The sequence below is a fragment of the Branchiostoma belcheri genome, unplaced genomic scaffold (genome assembly GCF_001625305.1).
Source record: "Branchiostoma belcheri isolate BF01 breed outbred unplaced genomic scaffold, Haploidv18h27 scaffold3, whole genome shotgun sequence".
NCBI lineage: Eukaryota > Metazoa > Chordata > Leptocardii > Amphioxiformes > Branchiostomatidae > Branchiostoma > Branchiostoma belcheri.
Window position 1 is genome coordinate 391,196 of NW_017803909.1, and position 25,248 is coordinate 416,443.

Here is a 25,248-nt window from a genome sequence, read left to right on the forward strand (position 1 = left end):
GTTTGCTACCAAATCTTTCCCCGAGATTGTATCTGTCGGCAAAAGGCTTGAGGCGCCACACGTCTATGTAAAAGTCATTTTGAGTATGACGTGTGTATACTTCTTGAGTGGTAAAGAGGACCGCGGCCTCTTCGAAATCGATCAAGGCATGTTTAAATAAGGGTATGTCAGGGAGTGCTGAGCAAAATAAAGCTCTAAACACGTTACCCAGAACTATGTTGGTCAAAAGTCGTAAGGTATCATGTTTACCAAGAATGTTGGCCCAGATGGGATCGACATGTACCATGGGCCAGCTTTCGGGGTCAGGCCAGTTGGTTCGTGATACTCCAATAGTTTTTTCTGGCTCGTCTATATAACTAGCTCCCAGCGTGGTTGTAAGCTTATAGGAAAGAGCATCGATACTACAGACGGCGGTTAAAGGAGGGCTTGTTTGTTCCGTAGCCACTCGAACATACAAGTCGTTACAGTAGCGCCAGTGCTTTTCATCCACCCAATATGGAGTGGCAAAAACGTCATCTAATTCGTTTGGCATGACCCATAACGGGTGATTGGGGTTGTAGCTTAATTGCTTAGGTGTCAGAAGGGAATTATCGGTCACCTGCTTGACCTCGCACGAGGTAGAAACTGTTATGTCATCGGCATTTAAGCGAAGGGCTGGTGTCTCATCGGACTGGTACAGTTGCTGTTTGGTCGAATTAAAGATAAAGGCCAGGAACTGCTCTGCCTCCGAATTTTTTGAGCATGCCTGGGATGGTGAGGAGGTGACCGTTGCTTTGGTGGTAGCAGTTACCTCTCTCTGGTCAGTATCTCCAGAAGATGAAGATGATAGCAGAGAACCTTCTGGAGAGGTTGGGGCTCCCTTAAACGGGATCTTGTCCTCATCTACGGAGACGTGCCATTCGCTGTAGGAAGTCTCGTTAGGATTATATGGGTTGACGCGAGTGGTGTTGCGGCGAGCGTAAATGTGCGAGTCGCCCTCGTGCACGAGCTCCACAAATGTGACTACACATTTGTGCGCTACGACACCCTCTAACGGAATAGGGATGTACAGGCGAGTAGGATGGCGTGGGTCGTAATAAAGCTTGTTAACAAAGCGAAAAGGAAGTGTGTTTGTGGTGGCAATCTCGCACATGTGATACCCTACACGATAAAATATAGATGGTGGAGGTGTGCCAGCGGAGAAACTTGTCAGAAAGATGAGAGATTTACGGTCTGTCCAACCTTCGTTTGGGGGGAACAAATCCTGGTACGTATTTTGTAAAGGAATTAGGGTGGGTTTGGGGGCAATCGACATCCTTGGCGAGTTTTGAGTGCTTCTCTGGGGGGTGTTCTGCACTTATGCAGACTTTCTTCTTTACGGAGTCATGATTGACGGCGAGGCTGTTTCTGGTTTCGTTGTTAGTGTCCAGTTTGTAGCGTTTAGGCTCGCGAGATTTGTATATGGGAGGCAGTAGCTTTGTTTTGAGCATCATGTCGCGCGAGACTAATACCGCAATTTCCTTGCGAAACTTGGCCCCACTTTGGCGATTGGTACCCAGCAACGATGTCATGTATTGGCGGATTGATTCATCAGGGCTCATGTGAGAAACGATCGTCTGACAAATCTCCAAGTAACGACGTGCACATGTTAGACTCTGTTCTGTATTATCCAGTTGATGGGATTTGTTCTCCGTAAATAGATATGTGTGGAATAGTACAAAAGATCGATGAATTATGGAGTCGAGTCGTTTGTGTTGGTCTACGTGCTTGGGTAGAGCAAAGTCGGCCAAAAAGTCGATGATGCCTTGCCAGAAGGGATAAACCTGATACTTGCTGATAATTACGTCGGATGTGTCCTTTCTTTGGTGGATAGCAGAGCTGGTAGTGGTGTCATTGTAGATATCGTAACGGCAATCGACTGAATCGTCATTGGGTAAGAGTTCGGCTTCGGTATAACGAGTACCTGTTAAGATGCAGACACGGTCGCGTAGAGGGCAAGTGCGGTTCGTGAGGTTGGGCCGGCACAGATGTAGGATGTGTGTGTGCGTGTGACAGCGAAAGAGACCGGTGTTCACGATATCAGAATTGAGAGTGGTGTTGGTATAGTAGCAACCAGATGCGATGCACTGCTCGTAAAGGGCGGTCATTTTGTGAGGGGGTCAGAGAGTACAGTCAAGACTAAGTTTCTCGAACTCCTCGGCCATCTGCTTGGTCTCGGTCCCAGTCTCATATGCGTCTAATAGATTAGATAGAGCCTGTTTTAAGCGGGCAGTCAGTGGAGGCGATTCATATACTTGTTGAGCTGACGACACCATTGCTTCTATAAATGAAGCACCGTCTTCTTTAAATAGTTCATAAAATAGAAATACGGTTCGCTCGTAAGCGTTCTCACCCCCCATAAAGGTGACGTGCCACCATTTGGGAAGGTCGACGTTCTGAGAGTTTATGACTCCCAAAAACATATAAGCACCAGGTGGGGCCATGATGTTTGCAAAGTAGATGTCTGATTTGGGATAAAGGTGACCGTACTTGCTAAGATAAAACCTTGAATTATCATGTGCGATAGGAAGATTGGTGGGGCTAGGTCCGAAGATTTCTGGTACGTGATGGGCAAGGACGTGGGGAAGGGGGCGAGTGTTGGTGGTAAAAAATTCATGCGCCGCGGTGATGAAAATTAGAGCTACCAAACGGTCTGTATCCTCTCGCAGGGGTACCTCGAAAAATTCCCCACTTTCGTCGTGAACTGGGACGGTAGCTTTTGTGCGACCTGTGCCTTGGAACCAATTTAATGTGCCCAAAATTCGATCTCCTAGAAAGGTTTCTACGGACAAATCTTTTTCTCCTTCGCAATCAAAGACGGTCGTTACTATGTCAGACCACCACTGGTGAGGGTTCGGCTGTCCACCTCTTCGCATTGCATCATCTACTACAAATTTGTCTGCTCCAGTAGGTTCAAACCATAGACTGGAGACTGAGGGCATGATGGAGAGGTCTTCTATTGATTCTAGCTGGAGTACGTTTCTCCACTCTATGCCCCACAGTGGTCGATGAGTTGGTCCATGACGTCGCTGACGTTCGGGGGAGGGCATCCTGGTAGTGTTTGTCATGTAATCAAGCCAAAAGTAACATCCGGTCGTCGTGTCCACATATCGGAATAGGTGGGCGAGGTCAATAAGGCAATTGGGAGTCAGTGTTGACGTCAGCGCGTCTGCATCTTTAAGGCCGAGCAAGGTCTTTTGGACGTGTTGGAGGAAGTCGGGTGAAATGATGAGGGTAGTTGGAGCCCATAATTTCCACTCGACAGGCACTGCAGAATCTAGCCTTAACTTTTGAGTGAAATGGTGATGGAGAGGGTGCATTACTAACACATCAAACATGGTTTCAACAGACTGTTCCATCATAACCAGAGATTGCACGGCACGAAGGGCACGCAGCAGCTCATCATAATCTAACGTTCCGGGGTCTATTCTACAAGACGGTACCACCACGTTGGGAACAACGCAAGTCAATAAGTCTACGAGGCGGTCAAAGTTGCCAGTGCGCAGGTCATACTGATTCCATAGCTCTACTGTAGTCTTTTCGGGGACATCAAACCAGTTACAAACTGCTTCGGCGATCTGATATTCGACAGGAAACGACATTGTGATTTGGGGGTTTGGGAGGGCTGTGGTGTCCGAAATGCTGCAGGGCGAGTCGATGTCGCGCCGGCGGCGAAGGAGACCAAATATATCCGACTTTTTATCTCCTATGTTCTTAATGAGAAAATCGGCAAAGGTCTGTACGATCTGTGCCGGAAAGGTACAGGTATATATATGACAAAAGTAAACGTGTAGGCGAGCTGCACTCTTGAACTGGGGCGGTGGGTCTCGACCAAACTCATATGCTGAAACAGTTGCGACAAATAGGTTGATGGCTTGCCACATGTCTCTTCCCCTATTTATCATAGCCAGCTCCATCTTTGATAGTCTCTGGCGGATGAGGTACGTGGGGGTACTTTCGATTGTATTGGTGTCAGCATTGGAGGGAATATTTGCTGTCTCCGATTGCTCTACTTCACGCCGGCGGCTCAAGTAGCTTTCACACGTCTCTAAAAAGAGCGAAATCTCCTCTGTGGGAGGATATTCGTCAAACTTGATGGGCGCGAGGATAAGCCCAAAGTTAATGTTGGTTGTACCATAAAGGGACATATTGTGGTGTATAGGCGTCAATATATGTCTGACTGGGATACTGTCCTATTTCGATTTAATACGCGTAAAGCAGGATCATGCATAGTTGGATATTGATGTAGCTATTGTTGGGGACGTGATGGTGTTTGGTTGCCTTTTCTAGTATTACTAGTATTGGTCGTGGTAACCACTTTTTAGCCGAATGCGTGTTGCGCCACAGACCGAGAGTAGAGAAAGGGGTAATATGAAAATGGACGCAGCTATATATCCTTTCTGCTAGAGGTTGGTCGGCTAGCAGCATTAGAGTGAACGAGAGGGTGAAACCCGGTCCCCTTCATAGAGCGCTGCCGACCACACCACACTCTTTAAGACCCCACTCTAACACCTTCAAGATACTTTAGAACCTTCTCAAATATTCAAGAGGCCTTGTTTTGCTCTGATTTCAGGATTTGGCCCGCAAAATCGACTGGATCACGAAGACTCCCGCCTGAAGTTCCCCTCCAACCGCCATGGCCCTACTGTCTTGTGAAGGAGACTTCATCAGAAGGGGCTACCGGGACCCAGCCTTGCATGGAGACAGCGAAGTCTTGAACAATCTCCTTATAACAGAATACAAGTATCTTCCCTCCAGTACCTACTTCAAGGCGGTACAAGACGAAGTCAAGCCGCGCATGAGACAAATAGTCGCGACTTGGATCTACGAGGTCTGCAAAGTAGAGAGGTGCGAAGATGAAGTATTCCCCCTAGCAATGAACTATTTGGACAGATTTCTCTCTCAAGTTCGGATAAAGAAAAATCAAATCCAACTGTTGGGTACAGTTTGTATGTTCATCGCGTCCAAGTTAAAAGAAACCACTCCACTAACGGCGGAGAACCTAGTCAGCTATACAGACAACTCTATCTTGCGTCAAGAACTCATGGAGTGGGAAGTCTTGGTGCTGATGAAACTGAAATGGGACTTGTGGGCAATAACTCCTTGTGACTTTCTAGAACACATCCTAAGTAGATTGTCTATTGAAAGGGAAAAAAGCGATATGATCGCAAAGCACGCACAGAAGTTCATCGCTTTATGTTGTACAGAGTTTGAGGTTGCAATGCACCTGCCGTCGATGATCGCAGCGGGAAGCATCGGTGCTGCAGTCAACGGTCTGGATGGACTCGGGGGGATTTGGGCGTCACCAAACGAACTGCTGGAACAGATGCAAAAAATCACCAACATACACATGGACTGCTTGCGAGCATGCCAGAAGCAGATAGAACAACTAATAGCCACCAGGCTCTGCAGTCCTATCTCTCATCCAGACGATGCACCATGAAGAGAAGGACCGATCCTTAACACCAACAGACATATCCGTGATATTGACTTCTAAACACGCGGTTTTCTGCAAAACGAGAAATCCTGCACGCCAGAAATTTGCATATACGCTTTAGCGTTGTTGACGCCAACACTAGTGCTTTTGACCAAAAAGTTTGCTTTTTCTTTGAAAGTTGGGCGTGCAACCCGTTGTAGTTGTCATTGCATAGTACAGTCTGCCTTTCTTTAGAGAGATCACACTGACTCCTTAGCTTCGTTTGCGTATCCCAAATTCCTGGGCAACTTCAGTTCCAGCCTCACGGCACTAGGTGCTATCCCCTGCACCTACGGCTACGCTGGCCATTCTTTCCGGAGGGGTGGTGCGTCCTACCTGTTAGAATGCGGGGTTCCGCTTGATCTTGGGAGACTGGAAGTCAAACTCTGTTTTTTTGTATATCTAGCAATCAATTTGCAAGGCCCTGTCACTGTTATGAACACTATGGGAGAAACGAAAATACGAACTCTACTTTAAGGAACGTACGTAATACTAATGTCTTTGTAATATACTGATGTAGGCTGATGTTTTTTTGTAAGATAAGCTACAAACAGTTTTGGGCTTTGGGAGAATTTTTGTTTGGTGTGAAAAATAAAACTCACAGCGTTGGATGCCCAAAACTGCCTTTGTGCTTTCCTCATAACATAGTTATAGAAGCCATTAGGATTCAAAACTTAAGATCAATCGGCTTAAGATCAATCTGTTTCGTTATGAAGCAATTATATTCATTTGTGGAAGAAGGCGGGTGAGGGGCTAGATGCCAGGGCGAGACAGCGGAAGAACGTTTATTTTTAGAATATTACGGCACTTAATAATAATGTATATACGCAAATAAAGTCAAAGTAGGTGGGGCCTCAATCATCGCTCTATAAAGGGGAATGCTGCAAATGTGCGAGTGCCATTGCCAGCTGAAACATGGCTTGCTATCGACCAAAACAGTCCATCTTGTGGGATACTGCCGATGTCCACTTTGAAACGGACAACGGGAAACATGACGCAAAACGGGGTGCTATCACGTTTTACCGACATTATGCCCGAGAATCCACCACCCGTCAACTTAATCCCCGATGCCAGATGTCTAGAAGTATCACTGCAAGAGAACTCTGGGTACGGAGACAGAACAAGGAGCCTTACGACCCCAGCCCTACTACTACTACTTCTACCACCACTACTTTTGTTGTAGGGGTTACTTTGACTGCCAAGCAAAAAGAGTCACATAAGATAGCTGCTAAAATGGCAGCCTATGTTTACAACTGTTGCGTCAATAAGACTAGTCGCGGAAAAGGGAGCAAATTAAAAGAGACCCTGCTGCGAGAGTTATGCGACTCCTCTACGCCTCCCGATTGGGTGGACAGGCAGGTCCATCACATAATTCCAGCCCCACCTAAAGAGACATGGGCTAAATTCAAGCTGGAAAGAAAAGCTACAGTTACCCGATTCTTGAACGATAGAGAGAGATATGGTAATCGGCCAGCTTGCCGTCGTGTGGGAGATGTGGACATTCCCCTGGAAAATATTCGCCACGACACTGAGAACAAGGTGCGCGTGATCGGGTTGGGGATAGTGAGCCTCCATAAACCTTTGGACAAGATACCACCTTTTGAAAGAGAAGGCATATGTCTTTCGAGAAAGCCGTCGGGGAGATATTGCTTAAACGTTCCATGCGACCCGTCTTACACGAGGAAACCACTTGGTGCTCTGTCTCGTCATGCGGTATCTATAGATCCTGGATACCGCGCCTTTCTCACAGCTTATTCCCCTACCCAGAAGCAGTGTTGGCGGGTGGGCACGCCTCAACAACAGCGAGATCTCCTTAAATCCAAAATAGATAAGTACTGGGCGGCAAAGAGGCAGCGAGTCCGAGCCTTGAAGCTGGAACATTTTCAAGAAGCGGATGATAGACTTCGGCAGATGAATCGTCTTGAATGGGAGCTGAAGCTTAAGTTACGACATGAGCATAACAACATCACTTCCCAACTGGTGAGAGAATATGGTCTCATTGTCTTGGGTAAGATAGACACAAGAGACGTCGCGAAACAAAATCTTTTAGAAGAGCAGAAATTCAATGTGAAGATACTCGATCATGAGGCATTCAAAAGACGGTTACAAGATAGGGCAAGACAAACGGGGTGTATTGTAGTGGTACAGTCTGAGAGGTACACTTCAGTAACATGTGGTTATTGCAACGTGAAACAAGATCTGGAGGCTTCAACAGTATTTCATTGTGAAAAATGTGGTTATCGTGTCGACAGGGATATCAATGGAGCCAGAAACATTATGCGGGCTTTTCTGGGGGAAATAGAGCAGGGGAAGCAGTCAACATAGTAGGTCTTGTAATCAAGGAACCGTCGGTAGTTACTATTGATTCTCGTGCATGGAACGCTGCTATTCATGACATATATTGGAAAGAGTCGGTTTTAGGTAGGCTCGTGAACTGTGCGAATATTCCTCGCTGCTAATAGTAGTGGTGGGAGTTGTGACAATGTACTAAATAGTAAAGATCTAACAAAGCAATGAAAAGGTTAAAGACATGGTACTTGTCTGGTGTGTTGTAATATGTCGCGCCGAAAATGTGCCAATAGTAGCAGATCATAGGAGAGTATAGCAAGCCCCCATTCCTTACTCGTAGCACTCGAGTTTTTACGCGTAACAACGTATTAAAAATGTGCTAATATTTTTGTTGATTTATACTTAAATCTTTCCATATTGTGATTTAAAACGCGTAGCGCTCACGTGGTACAGGTATTGTATCAAAATGCGCTAATAGTAGAGATCCTAATAAACCAATGTAAGGGTTACCAACTTCTGATATTATATTATGTATGTGCTCAATAAAAGAGAGGAACTTATTGTATTATTCGTATTGTTTTATTCTACATTTCCAGTTAAACATTTGAGAGATACATAGACAGATGGGTATATAGATGTATGGTTGATAGATGGGTTAACTAGCGGTGATTGCACCAGCATACGATAATACTCATGATGAGACTAGTAGCTGAAAAAAAGGTGATGATTCCGACACCAGCTGCAGTGTTGCCTTTAGTCAGGGAGCGCAGCCACGCTAAATTGCCAAATTTCTTAATCAAGTCATTTGTGTGAGCGAGGTTCAGGTCATGGAAGTCGGTAGCGGCGCGGAGAGCCTCATCGGTCCGAGTGGCAAAAGCCTCGGTTTTATTATTATTCAGCTCAATCAGCCTTTTGAGGTTAGCAGATTGTTGGCGAGAATCGTCAACGGACTTTTCCCATTCCCCAGAAATGAGCTCGAGGTCGGGAATGTGATCGTCATAATCCCATACGTCTTGTATGCGCGTGCTAGCGGAGATCTCATCAATTATTTGCTGGGGATCCAGGGTGAGATGAGCCATAGGTTTGTTTATAGGGAACGATTGCACGACTTGAGTATATTCGTCGTCTTCGCAGTTGCTCCACTGAGGCGGTATATAAAATATACCGGGAGCATCCACATCAAATCCACAGGGAGGTTTTAGGAAAGTTATTGTGGAAGCTTTGACTTTAATTTCCCTAGATCGCGGAGGTGGACCACGCATTAGCCAATCACTTTCCGTCATGTTGGCGGCTTGGGGGGCTAGTACTAAAAACTCGGAATCCGGTAATTGAATAACTTCGCTCGGTCGTGCGTATTTATTATATCGGAAATCACAAAGTTCCAATACGGTTTTGGCAGGCATGTCTTTAAACAAGGCAGCAGCACAGGTTGGGGTGTCAAAATCCTGTAAAGATCGTTCTGTGTGACATGTGCGGACTTTATCACCCCGACAAGAAGCTAGTTCGACGGCGCTCATTTCAGTGAAAAATCCTTGTCCTCTATATGCAGTCACTGCAAGGTAATCTGGGAGATCTGCAATGTGGGTGGTCGCCACACTGGTGTGCTTCGTCGGAATTGAAAGGGGGACGACTCGGTAAACCCCAAGAAGACCACCCTGATCAAATATAGGTATGGTAATGGTGATGTATGTGGTCCTGAGTTTTTCAGACCGAGTGAAAACGATGTTTTCTGTCATAAAGTAGAAACCCGGATTATTGTGTACTATGCGCATATTTGTCTCGGGAAGCACATTGTGGATGACGTGATCTAATATTTTCCTGACATCACTAAAGGACACTAATTGTATAGGTAAACGACCGGTTAAAAGGACATTAATCCCAGCTATGTAATTGTTAATGTGTTCTTCATAATCAACCAGTTGTGTCCGAAGGTTAGTCAGGTGGGACCGGATGGCCAAAGTCAGTTCTTGGCTTTTTTCAATACGAGTCATGCGTTGTTCATTTGTCTCGGTCCTGTTTGCAATAGACCTACCCAGCTCATTTAAATGCTGAATGGTCTGTTCGGCCAGTTGGTGTGTGCGGGCAACTCCAGATTCTATGTCATCGGCCCGCTTGTTTACTGCCTTACTCATACTACCAAGTCGATTAGTCTGAGCCACAACTTCATCCTTTATGTCGCTAATAACGTCGGCTAGTTGACAAATGTGCCTGTCGGTCGCTCTTAAATCGCTCCAGGTGGGTTGACCCCAAAGATCATTCCAGGCTCTACCTAGAGTTTGTAGAAAACCGCCATCCTCGTCGTCTGCGTTTCCTTCTTTAAGTTTTTTGCAGTATCGAGGTCCTGCGGTCACACTTCTGCGCTCGCGGTGATGATTGGGTAGCACTTCTACAACGCTCACGTTACCACGTTTAACGACGTACCATCTCTTGTGTTGTGCTATTGTTTGGGCGGAAGCATATTTTCTGGCCTTTTCTGTATACGGTGGCCATGTCGAGCGAATGGAACGGCGCGAACGAATTGTCCGTGAGCTATCACTAATATCGTTGTTAGGAATAGCAGACATGGCACGTTGTCGTTCTTCGCCAATGCGGGTTAGGCGGGCATTGTTTTCATAGTCGACCTCCCCTATAAGTTTATTATTGCTCTCACAGTGAAGCAGTCTGTCCTCGGGAGTCTCGCAAGCTTGACGCCGTAAAGTTTGATGGGGCAAGACAGGATCTTCGATAGCTATCGTGTGTCTATATTTGGTAAAACCGTTGAGGAGAGGAGTCTCCTTGACGAAGAAAGCTCCATAATTATGGGCCTCGACTATGGTAGGAAGAGAGGCTATATCGGGGGAAGCGATAACCTGATTTGTTTTTAGATGATACCAAATAGAGAGCACTAAAATCTGTTGGTAAATCATGGTGGCTACCTTTGGTTGCGACTGCGATGCGTGCGCCTGTAATGAAGTAGGATTGAATCAAGCGAGTTAGCTACGATAGGTAAAAAATGAACGACTTAAACTTCTTCATGGCTTCAAGGTTAGTTGCTTTTGACGTAGAAAATTAGACTATGGGCCAGAGTGAACTACTTTAACGGATGACATCCCATAAAGACCCTCACAAACAACTAGTGGGTGCGGGCGAATAAAAAGAATTCCAGTCAATAAAATGCTGGTAAACCAGATCAATATAGATACCTAGTATTGTAAATTTGCATTTTTCATGGGTCAGACGATGGCTTCTGTTTATCCATGTATGCAAATATGGGCATGGGGGACAGAATAGGGTATTGGAGAGGGGCGAGGGGGGTGAGGGTGGCAGCGCTCGCTTCATTTCGTCAGCGTTCCCTTAGCGGTGTACACATACCACGCATTCGTCTCTCCGAGCTGGTCTCCCTCTTTCTCAGTATCATAGTTCTTCCCCATTCAACAGGTTTTCCTAACGGCAATTTTTTTTGTTCTGTCATTGTCAACAGAACCACAAGATGCTTCCAGTGCAACCACCGAAATCTGCCAAGTCCACTCTGAACATCTCTCTAGACCGTGAGAAACAGACTGCAAGAAACATTATCGGGGAGAATCAGCGTCAAGATATGGCAAGATCTCCAGATGGCGAAGACGTCAGGACGCAAGCGACCCAAATCCCAGAGAAGAGGGAAGAGGATGAGCCCCTACTACAGGAGAACTCCAATCGCTTCGTCATCTTTCCTATACAGAACCACGACATCTGGTTCATGTACAAGAAGGCCGTGGCGTCATTCTGGACAACGGAGGAAGTAGACATAGGTAAGGACTTGGACCATTGGAGGAGTCTCACTGACAACGAAAAACACTTCATCAAGTACATTTTGGCATTCTTTGCAGCTAGTGATGGTATCGTCAGTGAGAATCTGGTAGAGAGATTCTACAAAGAGGTGCAATTGACCGAGGCCAGGTGCTTCTATGGCTTCCAGATTGCCATTGAGAACATCCATTCTGAAATGTACAGTCTCTTGATCGACACCTACATTGAGGATCCGCATGAGAAAAAGCATCTGTTTAATGCAATCGAGACCACACCTTGTGTAAAGAAGAAGGCTGAGTGGGCCCTCAGGTGGATTGGAGACCTGCGAGCCACTTTTGGGGAACGTGTGGTTGCTTTCGCAGCTGTGGAAGGGATCTTTTTCTCTGGGTCCTTTGCAGCTATATTCTGGTTGAAGAAGAGAGGATTGATGCCAGGGCTGACTTTCTCCAACGAGCTGATCAGCAGAGATGAGGGGATGCACACTGAGTTTGCCTGTCTGATGTTTAGCCACCTGGTTAACAGGCCAAGCGAGGCAGATATTCACCAGATTATAGACAGTGCCGTCAAGATTGAGCAAGAGTTTTTGACAGACGCCCTTCCCGTGAAGCTGATTGGGATGAATCAAGACCTGATGAAACAGTATATTGAGTTTGTAGCAGATAGATTGTTGGGAGACTTGATGTGCAGCAAGATTTACAACACTGAAAACCCCTTTGACTTCATGGAGAACATCTCCCTGGAGGGCAAGAGCAACTTCTTTGAGAAGAAGGTGGGAGAGTACCAGAAGATGGGGGTGATGTCCTCCTCTGATCAGCAGAATTTCACGTTGCATGCTGACTTTTAAAAGTAAAGAATATCAGAACAAAAGATGGTCTTTGTCTGCTTTTATCTATTATATTTATGATATGCCTTATTAGTTACTTACTTTATGACTAAATAACTGGGTATATAGTTATTCGTGTAAAAGGAAGAATTCTTGGAGAGAAACGGGTATATTTCGAGTATATTTTTATTTGCAACTTTATCTACAACATGGGTATGAAATACATTGACGATCCATCTATGATGATGGTCCGTATATCGGATTAGAGACGTAATCAGCTAGTGTCTCATGGGGCACATAGACGCCAAACTGTGGAAGATAGAATGCTTGAACAAGCATGTAACCGCGAATGTGGCGGGCGGCTAGGCTAAGTTTGGAGATGAGCAACTCATCTTGGATGTGAAACACATCAAATTGTGTCATGTTTTCTCTGCAAAACGAGGCGAAACTCACCAGAAGTTTAAAAGGGTCGGGGCGTTGCTTTTCCTCAACATGTTTTAGGAAAACATCGAGGGCGGATATTGCATTGAAGAATAGGGCAGGCTCTTCCTGAAAGGAACCCGTCTGTTGTCGGTACCCGCGCAGTAGACCGATGATTTGGGAAAGGCCCCCGGGATTGGTTAAAAGGTGAGATGAGAGCGGAATTGTTTCAGAAACGTTTGCTGCAATCTTCTCAAAGTTGTGAGGTTCCTCGGGTACGTGAAGGTATCCGTCATCAAACAGGAAATGTTTGTACAAAGTCCATTCAATATGGGATAACCCTTCTTTCATGTCTCGTGGTGCTGGTGCAGGGGTAGGAATTGAGTTTACCTGCTTACTAAACGGTGGGGTATATCCGATCCAGTTCACCTGATCTTTATGGCCACGTTTCTTGGCGTGATACATTGATGTCATTAACATGACCCAGTCGGCCGACGCGTTGGGCACGTTAGGGGTGACTCCTCTCTGTAGGTCGATGGGTGCATGTCCAGCAGGACAGTTACGAACATGGCTTTTCCCCAACCCAACTATGGTGATGACAAAACCACACATAGGAATGGAATAGCTTGCAGGTCCGATCCGAAAACATTCATCATGGTTTAGGTGGGTCGGAGAATAAGTTAATATAATGTTGTCGAAAGTCAGATCGTAGTGACTAAACTGGTGGTATTGCTGGGCCACGTATAGTGTGAGTAATATACGAGCGGTGATTGAGCGAACTTCATAAGGCTGAAGTTGGTGATATAATTTGGACAAGGACTCGCCTTCGATAAGGTCCATCAGAAGAGCAGGTCGTACGTCAGGATTGTCTCTGTATCTAAAAGGGTCCTTCCCCTCCATTAGCTTGCAGACGTCGAGTCTGATATCTTGACAGCTGACAGCACGTAAGATGTTTGGGACGGTGGCCATAGCCTGAAGAACTTCGTACTCGTGATATAATCGGTTAGTCGGTTCGTTGACCACCTTCAAGAGGAGGATGCGGCGATGCGAGAAGCTAAGAACTTTGACGAAGGCGACCGAATCCCTTACTGACATTGTGCTCATATACAAGAAGTTGTCATTGAAATGCACTAGATCGAGACTCTCGGTACATCTTAAATCGATGTTTGTGGTATGTCTACAGTTTTGATCCGTGAGGGTCTGATTTTGGTCGCAAGCGAAGTCAAACTTGCGGGGAGCCATCTTTGTTCTTTTAGGGTATTTGTGCGAACGGCTGGGATACGGGGCTTATATACTTGAATAGACCGGGTCATGTGAAAAAAATCTATTTATATTATGATTACGGAACACATGATGCCGGTGTTCAGCATGCATAATGTATCAATTTGAGAGGTGTGGTTAAGGAGTTGTGCATTTTGCATACTCGTGAATGGCTTGCCTGAAGATTTTTAGAAGACGAATTTTTCCCAAAATATGTCATGGCGGAAAAGGAGTCTAACCATGATGATTGGTTCGCGAGCGAAAACGAAATGACCAAGCTTCGCATCAAGATAGATATGAACAAGAATGCTGCAAAGGCACTTATGCAGCCAGAGGCGGGTTTGTCTTTAGACAGCATCAACCTACAGTACTATGTACAAAAAGCTGCTGCCCACACGAGAACTCTACGTCGGGCGCAAACGCATCACACCATGATGGAGAATGTCAAGCAGGTTGGTCAGGAGATGAAACAGAACGCCTACCTTACCAAACGTTTGTGGAAGGAAATGAAACAAATCAAGAGAGAGAGTAAGGAGTTGGTGCCAGGCATGAAAGACATGGAAAAACAGCTGAACATTATGGGGTCAGTCAGCGAAAAGGCGTCAAGGATGGCGGGTATGGTGGATGACGTGACAAATGAAATACATGACAGTACGTCTATTGATATCAATCACGATAATGTCAGCAACCCAGACTACGGGTTGGTGGCCAATGATGGATCGCGCGAGATTCTAGATGGATTGGTGAGAGACGTGATGGGTACTGAGAGACCGGATATTACGCATTCCTTTATAGAAGAACTGTCAAAACCTGGATTGCGGATTGATGTTCCTATTGAAACACCAGGCCTACTACCTGAAGTACCCGGGGATGCGCTCAAATAAAATGTTAGAAAAAAAGAATGGTAAAAAAACTACTCTGGCTGGTTGTATTATTTGTTCTCTAGTTCTCTAATTCTATCAATGTTGCTAGGTTGGAGGCAGCTAGGTATCAACTGATAGGCTTCCGGTCGGTTTGGTAAACGGAGAAATATTGTTGTCTTTTACACAGAAAACACACAACAGGCATAGATATCTTAAAAGACCATTTTCTAATTCTTTAATAAGATGTTAGGATACTGGTGGTGGGCCATTATATAGAAGACTGGTAGGATGGTCCTTCTGAGTAACTTAAAGGTGCGTATAGTATATGGTGGTGATGAGATCGGAACATTTTTTCAACAGATTTCTTGTTTATCATGGCGGTGGTTTTATCTGACTGTCCAGTTTCGTCGTCAGCTGCTTGGTCTTTTGTCTACTCTATTGTCTACCTCCTGTCTTCGCCTGTGGTTTCGCTTTGGTCTCAACTCTCCTTTGGTTAGCCCGGATTCGATCTAGTAGGCGAGCTTTAGTCTTGGTCTTGAGTCGGTTAAGCTTTTGTTTGGCTTTCTCGCGCTTTTGCTTTTTCAGGCGGCGAATTTTCTCAACGCGTCGTTGGTACATTGAGACAGGGATTCTAGGCTGGGAGAGGAGAACTGGGTTCGGACGTCCCGACATTTCATAGTCTTTACTTGTGCTAACGATAGGTACCCTGCGCAGAATAATATTTTTTTGTCGCAAGAGTGACATGATGCTGCGGTAGGACAGAGATGGAGGCTGGAAATTGTCGTCATGGTGGAGAAAGCACATTGTCAGGAAGGCTGGATTTGTATTTTTGTCTGAGTGAGACATACAGCAGGGATTGAATGTCTCGCGGAGATGGCGGGACACATTCTCTAGGTCGCAATGGAACAAATCTGTCAGCCAGATCTTGGATCCACACACTCGTGCTGCGGGTGGGAGTTTAGCGCGTGGTCCTTTTGAATCGTCGGGGTGAGTGCGGCGATACTCTTTTTTCTCACTGAGCTTGTACTTGCGGCGAGGCTCGAAGATGGTCAGCTCGGCAGTGACAAATGTGGAACTCAGTTTCACAGTGGCAAACTCGTTCTCGACGTGTGTCTTCCATAGATGATCGTTTACCATGAACCAATAAGTTGGCTCGGGGGTGGCCAGTCCAGTGATCTTTATGTATGTCACGTCAAGGTCCGGAGATATCGCGTTTTCGAAAGTGGTGCCCAGTATCTCTTCAGCTGTTGTAGGTTTGGCATAACAGCCGACAGGGTCCCCGGCGTGATGTGGGCGGTACTTGTTGGCCATGCTGAAAGCCACAGATCGAAGTAGGCTTTTTTTCGGAGTCGTGAGCTGGAGGTCTTCAACGGTCAAGTGCTCACAAGTCCCGAACACGTAACGACGAATAGCTTCTCCCAGCTGAGGGTTGTCGGCAGGCATAAGACGGGTCAAAAATTGGCCCTTATCACCTGAAGCGGAACACCTTAAACCATGGGTCATTTCGAGGTGCTTGATTAGTCCGCGGAATTCACTGACTGTTTTCATTGTATCCGCGAGAATGTCTAGGTACTCGTTCTTAACTGGGTAGAGGGTAACGCGTAAGTAATTGCGCATAATGAAACCGTGGCGAGGTCGAGTGGGTAGAGACAGGACAAAGAATTGAGGAGGAGTAGAGCGTGGTAGCGTCTTCAATCATAACTGATCAGGGTGATGGTAAAATCGGGCACGATCTGATACATATAAGTGCACATTATGAGACGGGTTGAGAAAATCCGATAGCTGGTTGGTCAGACTTTTTAGGTATTCATGGCGGTGGTTGGTTCAAGCGGGGGGTGGAGGTCTTTCAGGTTGCATAAATTATTATTTTTATGGGTTTCACTATATATACTGTGGTGATGACAGAGCATTGGCTTTAAGCGGTCTAAGACCTTTAATTTGAACTAATCCTACTTGACCTAGTTTCATTTTGTACATAAAGACACGCAAGAAAGATGGATATTTCGAATGCAGACATTTATTAAAAACGCTGGTAAAACTACTGACAGGTCATTTAAAAACAGTTCCATCATGTAAAGTAAAAAAAGACGTTGGCTACTCTAAGTTACATGATCTATAAATAACTAAGGATTGAGGCGTTTAAGAATTCATTCTTTTCTAGAACTATTGCAGAGTGGAACTCGCTGTCACCAAGTACAGTAGGGACATTCTCACTAGATAGCTTTAAACAAAGTCTAGAGTTAACAAGAGCTCGGCTACTCTAAGTTACATGATCTATACATAACTAAGGATTGAGGCGTTTAAGAATTCATTCTTTTCTAGAACTATTGTAGAGTGGAACTCGCTGTCACCAAGTACAGTAGGGACATTCTCACTAGATAGCTTTAAACAAAGTCTAGAGTTAACAAGAGCTCGGCTACTCTAAGTTACATGATCTATAAATAACTAAGGATTGAGGCGTTTAAGAATTCATTCTTTTCTAGAACTATTGTAGAGTGGAACTCGCTGTCACCAAGTACAGTAGGGACATTCTCACTAGATAGCTTTAAACGATGTCTAGAGTTAGAGTTCGCGTGACTGCGAAGCTGGTGTGTTACGCCGAAAGGCGGTTATACCGGCTATAGAGATAGAGATACAGATACAGACACTTTCTCTATCGGCAAGACCCTCACTCACTATCACTACCAGTATCCTGGGTTGGAATGTAAAGCTCGGCACTGCAGCCGGGAGTCAGTTTAATGCCGGCAATCTCGCTATTGTCCCATGTGCGGTGCTTCGTCGTGAACCAATATGTTGGTTCGTGGTCGCCAGGCCCAGCTGCAGTGATCTTAATGTAACTCAGGGCAAGGCCCGGCGACGTAACTTCTTCTTGAGTGGTTGCCCTTGCCTCCTGGGCAGTTATGGGCATGGCATGACATGGCGTGGCATAGCGGTTCTTTGAAAAAGGGAAACTTGAGAGATACTCCAGCTTGATTGGGAAGATGATGATCCTGGCGTAGTAGCACATATTGACACGATGAGTCACGAATGGCAGGAAGCTGCGAAGTGGCGGGGTGAGCAGGATCAGTTATCAGGTCCAGCTGTTGAAAAGAAAAGAAAATGAGAAACATGATTACGATATCTTGCAACACAACAAGGAAAAAATCTGCCTATTGACCGATGTTGGCCACGAATCCTTGTTTGAAGAACATGCATCTTAGAACCGGTAACCACGATCAACCAAAGAATTGAGCGCATGTGTCACTTCAAATATTTCCTTGTGGTAGAATAACAAGCAAGGGTGTTCCAGTTACTACAAGTATGTCTCGTTTCTATTTGGGCTAGCAGAGAGGCACATGGCTTGTAGAATATAGCCACAAATATTCTACCTCTATGCAGCGACTAACTCTTTGCTCCGAGTCAATGAGTGGGCGGATGGTGGATCGAAAAAGAGCTAAGACGATCATGAATGGTCCGGGCTAGGGAAACAATGTCATGTGCGATTTTGGCGGGAGCCTAGCTGCGTCGACAAAGGTCACTGTGAGCTATTTCAAGGAAGATGGCGTGGGGAAGGGAATGACTCAGGTTCGGAAGGATTATGTGGTAATATCGAGCGATAGTACAGCCAGGAACACAGTGAAAGAGATGTCCACGTTTTCTAGCCAGAAATCGGGTGAGACTGCCCTGTTTCGCGCTTTTGAGCATCGGCGGTGTATGAATTGAGCCAATCGGGAAATAAAAGAATGCTCTGTAATGGCTATGCTAGTGGCCTGATCGATATGTTCAACAAGGAGGAAAAAAAAAACAAGGGAACTCACCACCAAACTCCTGGTCTCTGCAAACAGTCACAGACGCTAATCCGGGACAGGCGGAAGACGGGATTGTCTTGGTCCAAATGCGTGAATGGAGTCTACAGAATGAAAAACAGATGGAGACGGTGGTCAAATCTGGTGGTCAAACACGACCGATTCGCGTTTATGCAGGGTTGTTCTAGGGAGATGAACCTTTATCCGTCACGGATATACACACCACAACTTTCTCTGTATTGTTTGCCTTTAGACAACATCTGTTATTTTCCGAGGTGGGCAATGAGTGCCCGAAATTCAATCCCCGTCCTACGATACAAAGAAAATACGGCAAAACGACTAAAAAACAACAAAACACACAAAGCGTAATAAGATTTTTTTTAATTTTAAGAAATATCTGGACTCAGAGACAAAACGCGAAGAGTTTGCTCCCCTAAAACCCGCATTTATGAGTGGTCTGTTTCTACGTGTTCATATATTCCTCTGATGAAACCGGATACGACTTGATCCTTGGGTAAAGAGTAAACAGCACAGATAGCGATGTCCAGGTAGCGATATTTGACCTCCGTTATAGAGTTGGTTCTATGCGGTAAGACACAATATAACTGGGGTGGTTTTCCGTTGCCTCCATTTGGCCAGGCGAGTCTCTGATAAGTTGGCATGTGATGCGGTCCTTCATAGATAGGGAGATCAGGCATAAACGCTTCCCACAAAGTTATGAAAGCTTCATGCCATGAGATCCAGCGTTTGTCATGGGTGGCCTCGTTTGCGAGAGTCGGTTGTGGAATGTCGATGTCGACTGGCTGCGTGATGAGTCTTTTCCAAAACTCTGCCATTATTGTTGGGAATGAGGATAGGTTTAGGTATGACTGGAAAATGGGCGCGTTAGCACCCGTACGTTTTACGATGGCTATGTGTTGTGCGAACCAAACAATCTTGTCGGTTTCGGCACATAAAGGTGTTAAACGTATGAACGGCCCGGGTCGGAAGGGCGACCAATTTGCCACGAAAGTTGTGGGATTGAGTATTTGAAACATGTCTGTTTCCTTGGTCATCACGCTGTATAATAATACAGGTAGGAGGCTTTCTTGGTTGCGGGGACAGTGACTATTAATCCAGTTACGCAGTAGATCCGATGGGGGGTAGCGGCGATCTTTTACGGGTTGGGTATGCGCCTGATCGTCCCACACCCAATTGATAAATGCGCGGTTAACCATGTCGATCCCACCCGTAAATTCGACTAATAGGCGGCAGTTGGGATTGACGGGCTCGATTCCGGGGAAGACAAAGTTGGATGGTTGACAAATCTGGAGAGCAAGTTGTTTACTAGCAGCTTGGCATCGTTGATGCACACTGGGTTGGGGTAATTTGGGTGCGACCCCAAACCCTAAAATTTGTGGCAAGGTCACGTCACGGATTGTGGTGTAATTCAGACCACAGCCCAAGTTGAGTAGCTCGTATGCTAGAGATATGTTATGAAGGTTAACTATCGCGTAGGGACCGGTGAGAACGCTATGTAGACTCACGTTATGTACATTTGATCGTTTAAGATCTTCGATGCTGTTTCGCAGTTGGAGAGAAAAAGATCTGGTTCGTAGCTTGTCGAGCACACATACCCAGCGGCTTTGAGTATAATCGTGTCTTGTCACGTAGTCCACATTATATTCTTGACGAGTGTCCACCACCTCTCCCTTGCAGGTAATTTTCGTGACTATGACACCGACTTTCTTCAGTGTGCGATGCTCTACGTAAGTGTGATGCTCGATATAGTGTCCCATATTTGTTCTACCGCGGCTGCTGTCTGTGGTGATGTGCGCTTTTATATAGCGCAACTTGGTGGATTTATGCAGCAAACTGGGCATGCGTGGCGACAATTGATGTCTGTTTGTCAACATCCTCCCCTCTTTCATCCACGCGTTCCATACGGTCGGCATCAAGTTCCTCAGAGGTGGTGGCTTTTCCTCCCATGTTCACGGATACTCCACAACCATTCATCATAGCTTTGACCCTGTTACCCGTGACTAGTGCTAATTGCGTGGTGCTCAACATATCTTCCAGGTCGTGAAGTTGGGAAGAAGAACAGGCTACGGGTAGACATTGCATTAGCCTGCATTTGAATTGAGCCACAAACTGTTTTTTGGAGGTTGCTACCACTTTGCTGTTTAGGATGGGTACGAGAGTTTCGTCTTGGAAATGACTTATTAGCATGTATTTATCATAAATATCTACAAGCTCGTCTCTCTGTTTCTGGGTTATTTTGGGATCGGAAAGAAAAATCTGTGTCATGGCCACGGCACTCTCTTGAGGTAGAAAGTTCTTCAGCATGTCCGTGACCTGGTTGATATATAAGGTGTTTGTGATTTGGTCATGCTTGACGTCCTCTAATAGGTTGGTCCAGGTGGGTGTGTCCCACGACTTGATTTGCATGAGAGACGCCCAAACCTCTCGCCTATTACCAACGGTATCGATTGCTCCCTTGGTACACATTCTGCTACTAGTGATCATAGCTGAAATTTGAATAAGGTTGTCCATTTCTGTCGTATACCATTCGTCAGCCAATTGCAGGATCCATACTAATATTCTCTGCAGAACCATGCTTCGTTTGAACCGGATTGCCGATCACTTTATTACCACGGTAACTGAAGATGAGGAGGCACAGGACTGGATGCGCACGTATGCGACTTACTGGGGCAGGAGCGAAAGCAAAGATAAGGTCCTAGATGATGACGACTGTGCCGTTTGTCGATACATTCTGACCCATGATCCTCTGGTATCTAATATGAACGTGGAGACGGCCGGTCATCAGTGTGAGGACATCTTCTGTAAGAATTATGACCTTGATGATGTAGGTATGAGGCGGCCACACACGTCTGTGGGGGTTCTCGTTGCCTGGTACCAATTTACAAAAACATTCAATATTTTCCCTAAGGAAAGCATTCATCTAATCAACCCGAGATCTGTGGTCTTTCACTTCCTTATTCGGTGCTGCACCCTAGCATTTGCCAACGTAGGATCGCCTCTACTCCTCTTCCAGAGCGCCTTTCAAAACATTATAAAATTGCGACGACAAGGTGTCGAAAGTACTATAGATGAGGACGTAGCGAAGGAGGAGGAGGAGGGGGAAGATGAGGAGGAGGAGGGGTCCATACTGGGTGACGAAGGATACGACGGAGTTGGTGTGGAAGATAGGTTGGCGTTAGTGGACGACGATAAAGACTTGGAGAGAAAATACAAGAAGGCCGAACTGGTAGCGATTTTGGCTCCCATACGAGAATTGGTAAGAGTGTTGCTTAAAGTGTGCGATGGTAGGCAGACTCGTGTTGAGGACGAAGAGGCGGTACGGGGAGTGCCATGTATCATGGCCGATAATGGAGACATACGTCACCAATTACAATTAAAGCAATTATATGATGACGCGCGTTGTTACGTGTCACGGACATTTTGTGAGAAAAGACTTCGCATTGATTATATGAAGTTCATGCATCCTGATAATTACGCCATCTACCAGCCTGGTCTGATGTTGGCTGACCCAACGGGGGAAATGGAGGAAGCTGCTGATACAGAGGTCATAACCAAAGTAACAAATCGTGACGATGCGAAAAAGCGCTCCGACCTAAACATAACACCCAAACGCAAAGTACTATACGGGCCAAAAGACGTGCGGGATACACCTATCAAGTCCCTTCACGAAATAGCTACCTCCAATAGCATTACAGCTAACCAAATAATGACGCGCTCAGACCGTATTAGGGCATTGGACGAAGCTGCTACCAGTGCTGTTAAGAAATTAGTGTCACGCATGCTCGCGATTGCCAGACTTCATCATCACGTGACCAATGACGGGGGAGACTTTGATGATGTCAAGTATATATTTCACAAGTGTTTGTGGTGCAGTATGAATATGATCCCGGGATGGTGCTTCGTCCAGAATGACTTACATGTAATGGCCTGCGACAAAATCAAGCGGCTTGGGCTCTATCAATTGAAACCAAGTCACGTTAAAACGGATTCTCTTTCAGAGAAGCAGCAGCTTAACATCAAAGTCGCCATGGATAAGGCTAATAAGGGTCGCAAAGGTCGAGTAGGTATTGACGGGCAGAAGCTTCGGGGCGTCAAACATTTCAAAACAGGCTATCTCTCCAAATCATTAGGTAGAGGTGTGCGGCATGGCGACAAACGGCATAATGTGGGCGTGAGGTCTCAGAACGCCCAAGACCTAACAAAGGTGTTCGACGAAGGGGAATTGGTTAGGGGTAAGAAAGCCTTGTCGGATATACGCGAGGGTGTGGCTGCTACACGAGACGGGATAGGTGGGGCTTTGTATACGTACGGGTTTATTGATAAGGCTCCTTGGGAAACCGTATTTCAAACCGTTTATGGTGAATGGTGCTGCAAATATCCTTGGTTTGAACAGCTGTTTTTGAGGGATCTAGGTTGGGATTGGTCGCCCGACCACATTATAAAATCCCTATATGCGCACATGTCTTCAAACGGTAACCCGCTCTGTACAGCCAACATCCGAAGAACGCATCTCTCAACCGATGCTCACCAAGAAGCTTTCAAGTCATGTCATTTATCAACTATCATCAATATGTACGTTGCAGCCCTAAGCACGGGAATGATGACCAATACAGAGATCCGCAGAGTGGAAGCATTTGCGCGAAATCTACATTACATGAATGTCCGTTTTATGGAAATGAGGAAACATTTCAGTAATAGTATGTGGTGAGGTCTAAAAACGTAGTGAGCGATGATTGGTGCTATATTTCTACTGTGGGTCTCCCGACTATAAAGAATGGGATCGGCTTGTGACTGAACAGTCTGCTGAAATCGATGTAACATTAGGTGTATATAAAGGGATACAGCCATTATAAAGAACAAAGAGTTATCTGCTAGAATAGATCGGATTTTATTGGAAACGATAAAAAAGAGGGCTCTATCAGTATCATCAACACGGCGAGATGAGCCAAATATACACAGCGTGTTATCGCAAGATGGTGCCTCTCTGACCACCTCTTCCTTCTCCTCTTCCATCCCTAAGGATGACAGTAAAACATCGGGATATCAGCACTATACAATTATCCCACGACGCCAAAATTTGCAGATAATTAATATAACACGTTGTAGGAATCGTTACAATTTTTCCCACACACAACGCATGTGCGACTGCCAGGAGTTGACAAACGGTACTTGTAGTTGCGATGATAGGAGTTTTTATGCTGGTCTGGATTGGTAGCACCGTGAAGAAAGCACAATGCCGCTATTACTCCCACTACCATAATTAGAGTGCTTGAAGTTGCTGCAACAATTAGAACGATTGAAACTGATGACAACGTGCTATCTTTCTGAGACGCAATGGAATGAGATCGACCAAGATTGGACAAGATAAGTGAAGCAGTGGTGTTAAAAATCTTGTGGGGCGGGGACTTATTCGCATGCCCGGTAGACAGGCGCGGGTTTGAACGTGTTGCTTCCTGTCTGGGTACGATGGGAGGTTCGTTATAGACAGTGACAGAGTGCGAGGTAAGGGGGTTGGTATGCTGGCTACGCCACGTGCAGGCCATGTGGGGATATGGAGGTAACGCGTCGGGGGCTAGATGGAAGTGAACGTTTGATCCTATGACGGCACATTTACGGAAGACGGTAACGTCGGATACGTGGCACATTTTTGACTCTGTATAAAAGTAGCCGAGAGGTGGAATGTTCCTGAGTGGCAGGTACGCGTCGGTATAGCCGATAGATAAAATACCCTTGTCGGGCAATTCAAGGCATTGGGATTCTGAAGCTAACATGGGCGCAAAGCCGCAAACAATGGTACCGTCCATGTATTTGATTTCGGGTAACAATTGTGAATGTGGGACATCGCAGCTAGCGTATTGTATGATAGTCGTGTTAGAATGGATCTTCGCTCCCCGAGTCGTACAGGAATACTCTGTACATTTGGTACGGTGGACATCATCTTGAAGGGTTACATAAACTCGCTCACGAAAGTAGAGACAGTTTCGATTGTAAATATAGGGTGGTTGGAAAAGCGGACAGGTGTTCTTCCGACCACAGTGTTCAATTGTAAGAGAGTCGGACTTGAAGTGGCGAGTAGTTGGGAACGAACAGTACACGCTACCGTCAACATTAGCACGATAGACAATGTCACTCACTGGTTGAGATGGTACCCATAATGAAACTGGTGCAGACATGAGGGTATAGTCTACCCCGCATCGCACATCGTATTGTTTATATTGGGAGTACGCAGTCAATAAAATTGTCATGTTATTACTTGCGGAAATGGCTACGTCATTATTGCGTTCAAAAATATATAGATGTGATTTCGGTTTTGTTATGGAACTTGGGCAGTCGAAGTCAAAGTCACATGTAAAACTAACATACTCTCGAGTTCGTTTGGTCTCGCGCAAGGTGATAGGTGACACGTAAGGGACCAAGTTAGTCACCGCCATGTTCGTGGTGAGCATATCGTTACTCCAGCGATCACAGAGTTCCTTGGTGATTATGGGCTTAACTAACATACTCACGTTATGGATTGTTTTAAAC

General features: G+C 45.7%; 5 protein-coding genes and 1 pseudogene across 5 annotated transcripts; 4 read left to right on the top strand and 2 right to left on the bottom strand.

Annotated features, from left to right (window-relative positions):
- The first annotated feature begins 4,654 nt into the window (after positions 1 to 4,654).
- Positions 4,655 to 5,461, top strand: LOC109473542 (G1/S-specific cyclin-D2-like). Its single transcript, XM_019773430.1, has one exon. The coding sequence runs from the start codon at positions 4,655 to 4,657 to the stop codon at positions 5,459 to 5,461; it is 807 nt and encodes a 268-aa protein (XP_019628989.1).
- Positions 5,462 to 8,442: 2,981 nt separating this feature from the next.
- Positions 8,443 to 10,689, bottom strand: LOC109473504. The gene has a single exon (XM_019773380.1). It carries the CDS (start codon positions 10,687 to 10,689, stop codon positions 8,443 to 8,445), a length of 2,247 nt encoding a protein of 748 aa, XP_019628939.1.
- Positions 10,690 to 11,252: 563 nt separating this feature from the next.
- Positions 11,253 to 12,395, top strand: LOC109473292 (ribonucleoside-diphosphate reductase subunit M2-like). Its single transcript, XM_019773166.1, has one exon. It carries the CDS (start codon positions 11,253 to 11,255, stop codon positions 12,393 to 12,395), a length of 1,143 nt encoding a protein of 380 aa, XP_019628725.1.
- A 1,877-nt stretch (positions 12,396 to 14,272) lies between these two features.
- On the top strand, positions 14,273 to 14,938 carry LOC109473293. The gene has a single exon (XM_019773167.1). The coding sequence runs from the start codon at positions 14,273 to 14,275 to the stop codon at positions 14,936 to 14,938; it is 666 nt and encodes a 221-aa protein (XP_019628726.1).
- A 414-nt stretch (positions 14,939 to 15,352) lies between these two features.
- On the bottom strand, positions 15,353 to 20,480 carry LOC109473294. The gene is made up of 2 exons (XM_019773168.1): positions 19,266 to 20,480; positions 15,353 to 16,606 (listed from the first exon to the last, which is right to left on the bottom strand). Exons 1-2 carry the CDS (start codon positions 20,478 to 20,480, stop codon positions 15,353 to 15,355), a joined length of 2,469 nt encoding a protein of 822 aa, XP_019628727.1.
- An 815-nt stretch (positions 20,481 to 21,295) lies between these two features.
- On the top strand, positions 21,296 to 23,938 carry LOC109473295 (annotated as a pseudogene).
- The last annotated feature ends 1,310 nt before the right edge of the window (positions 23,939 to 25,248 follow it).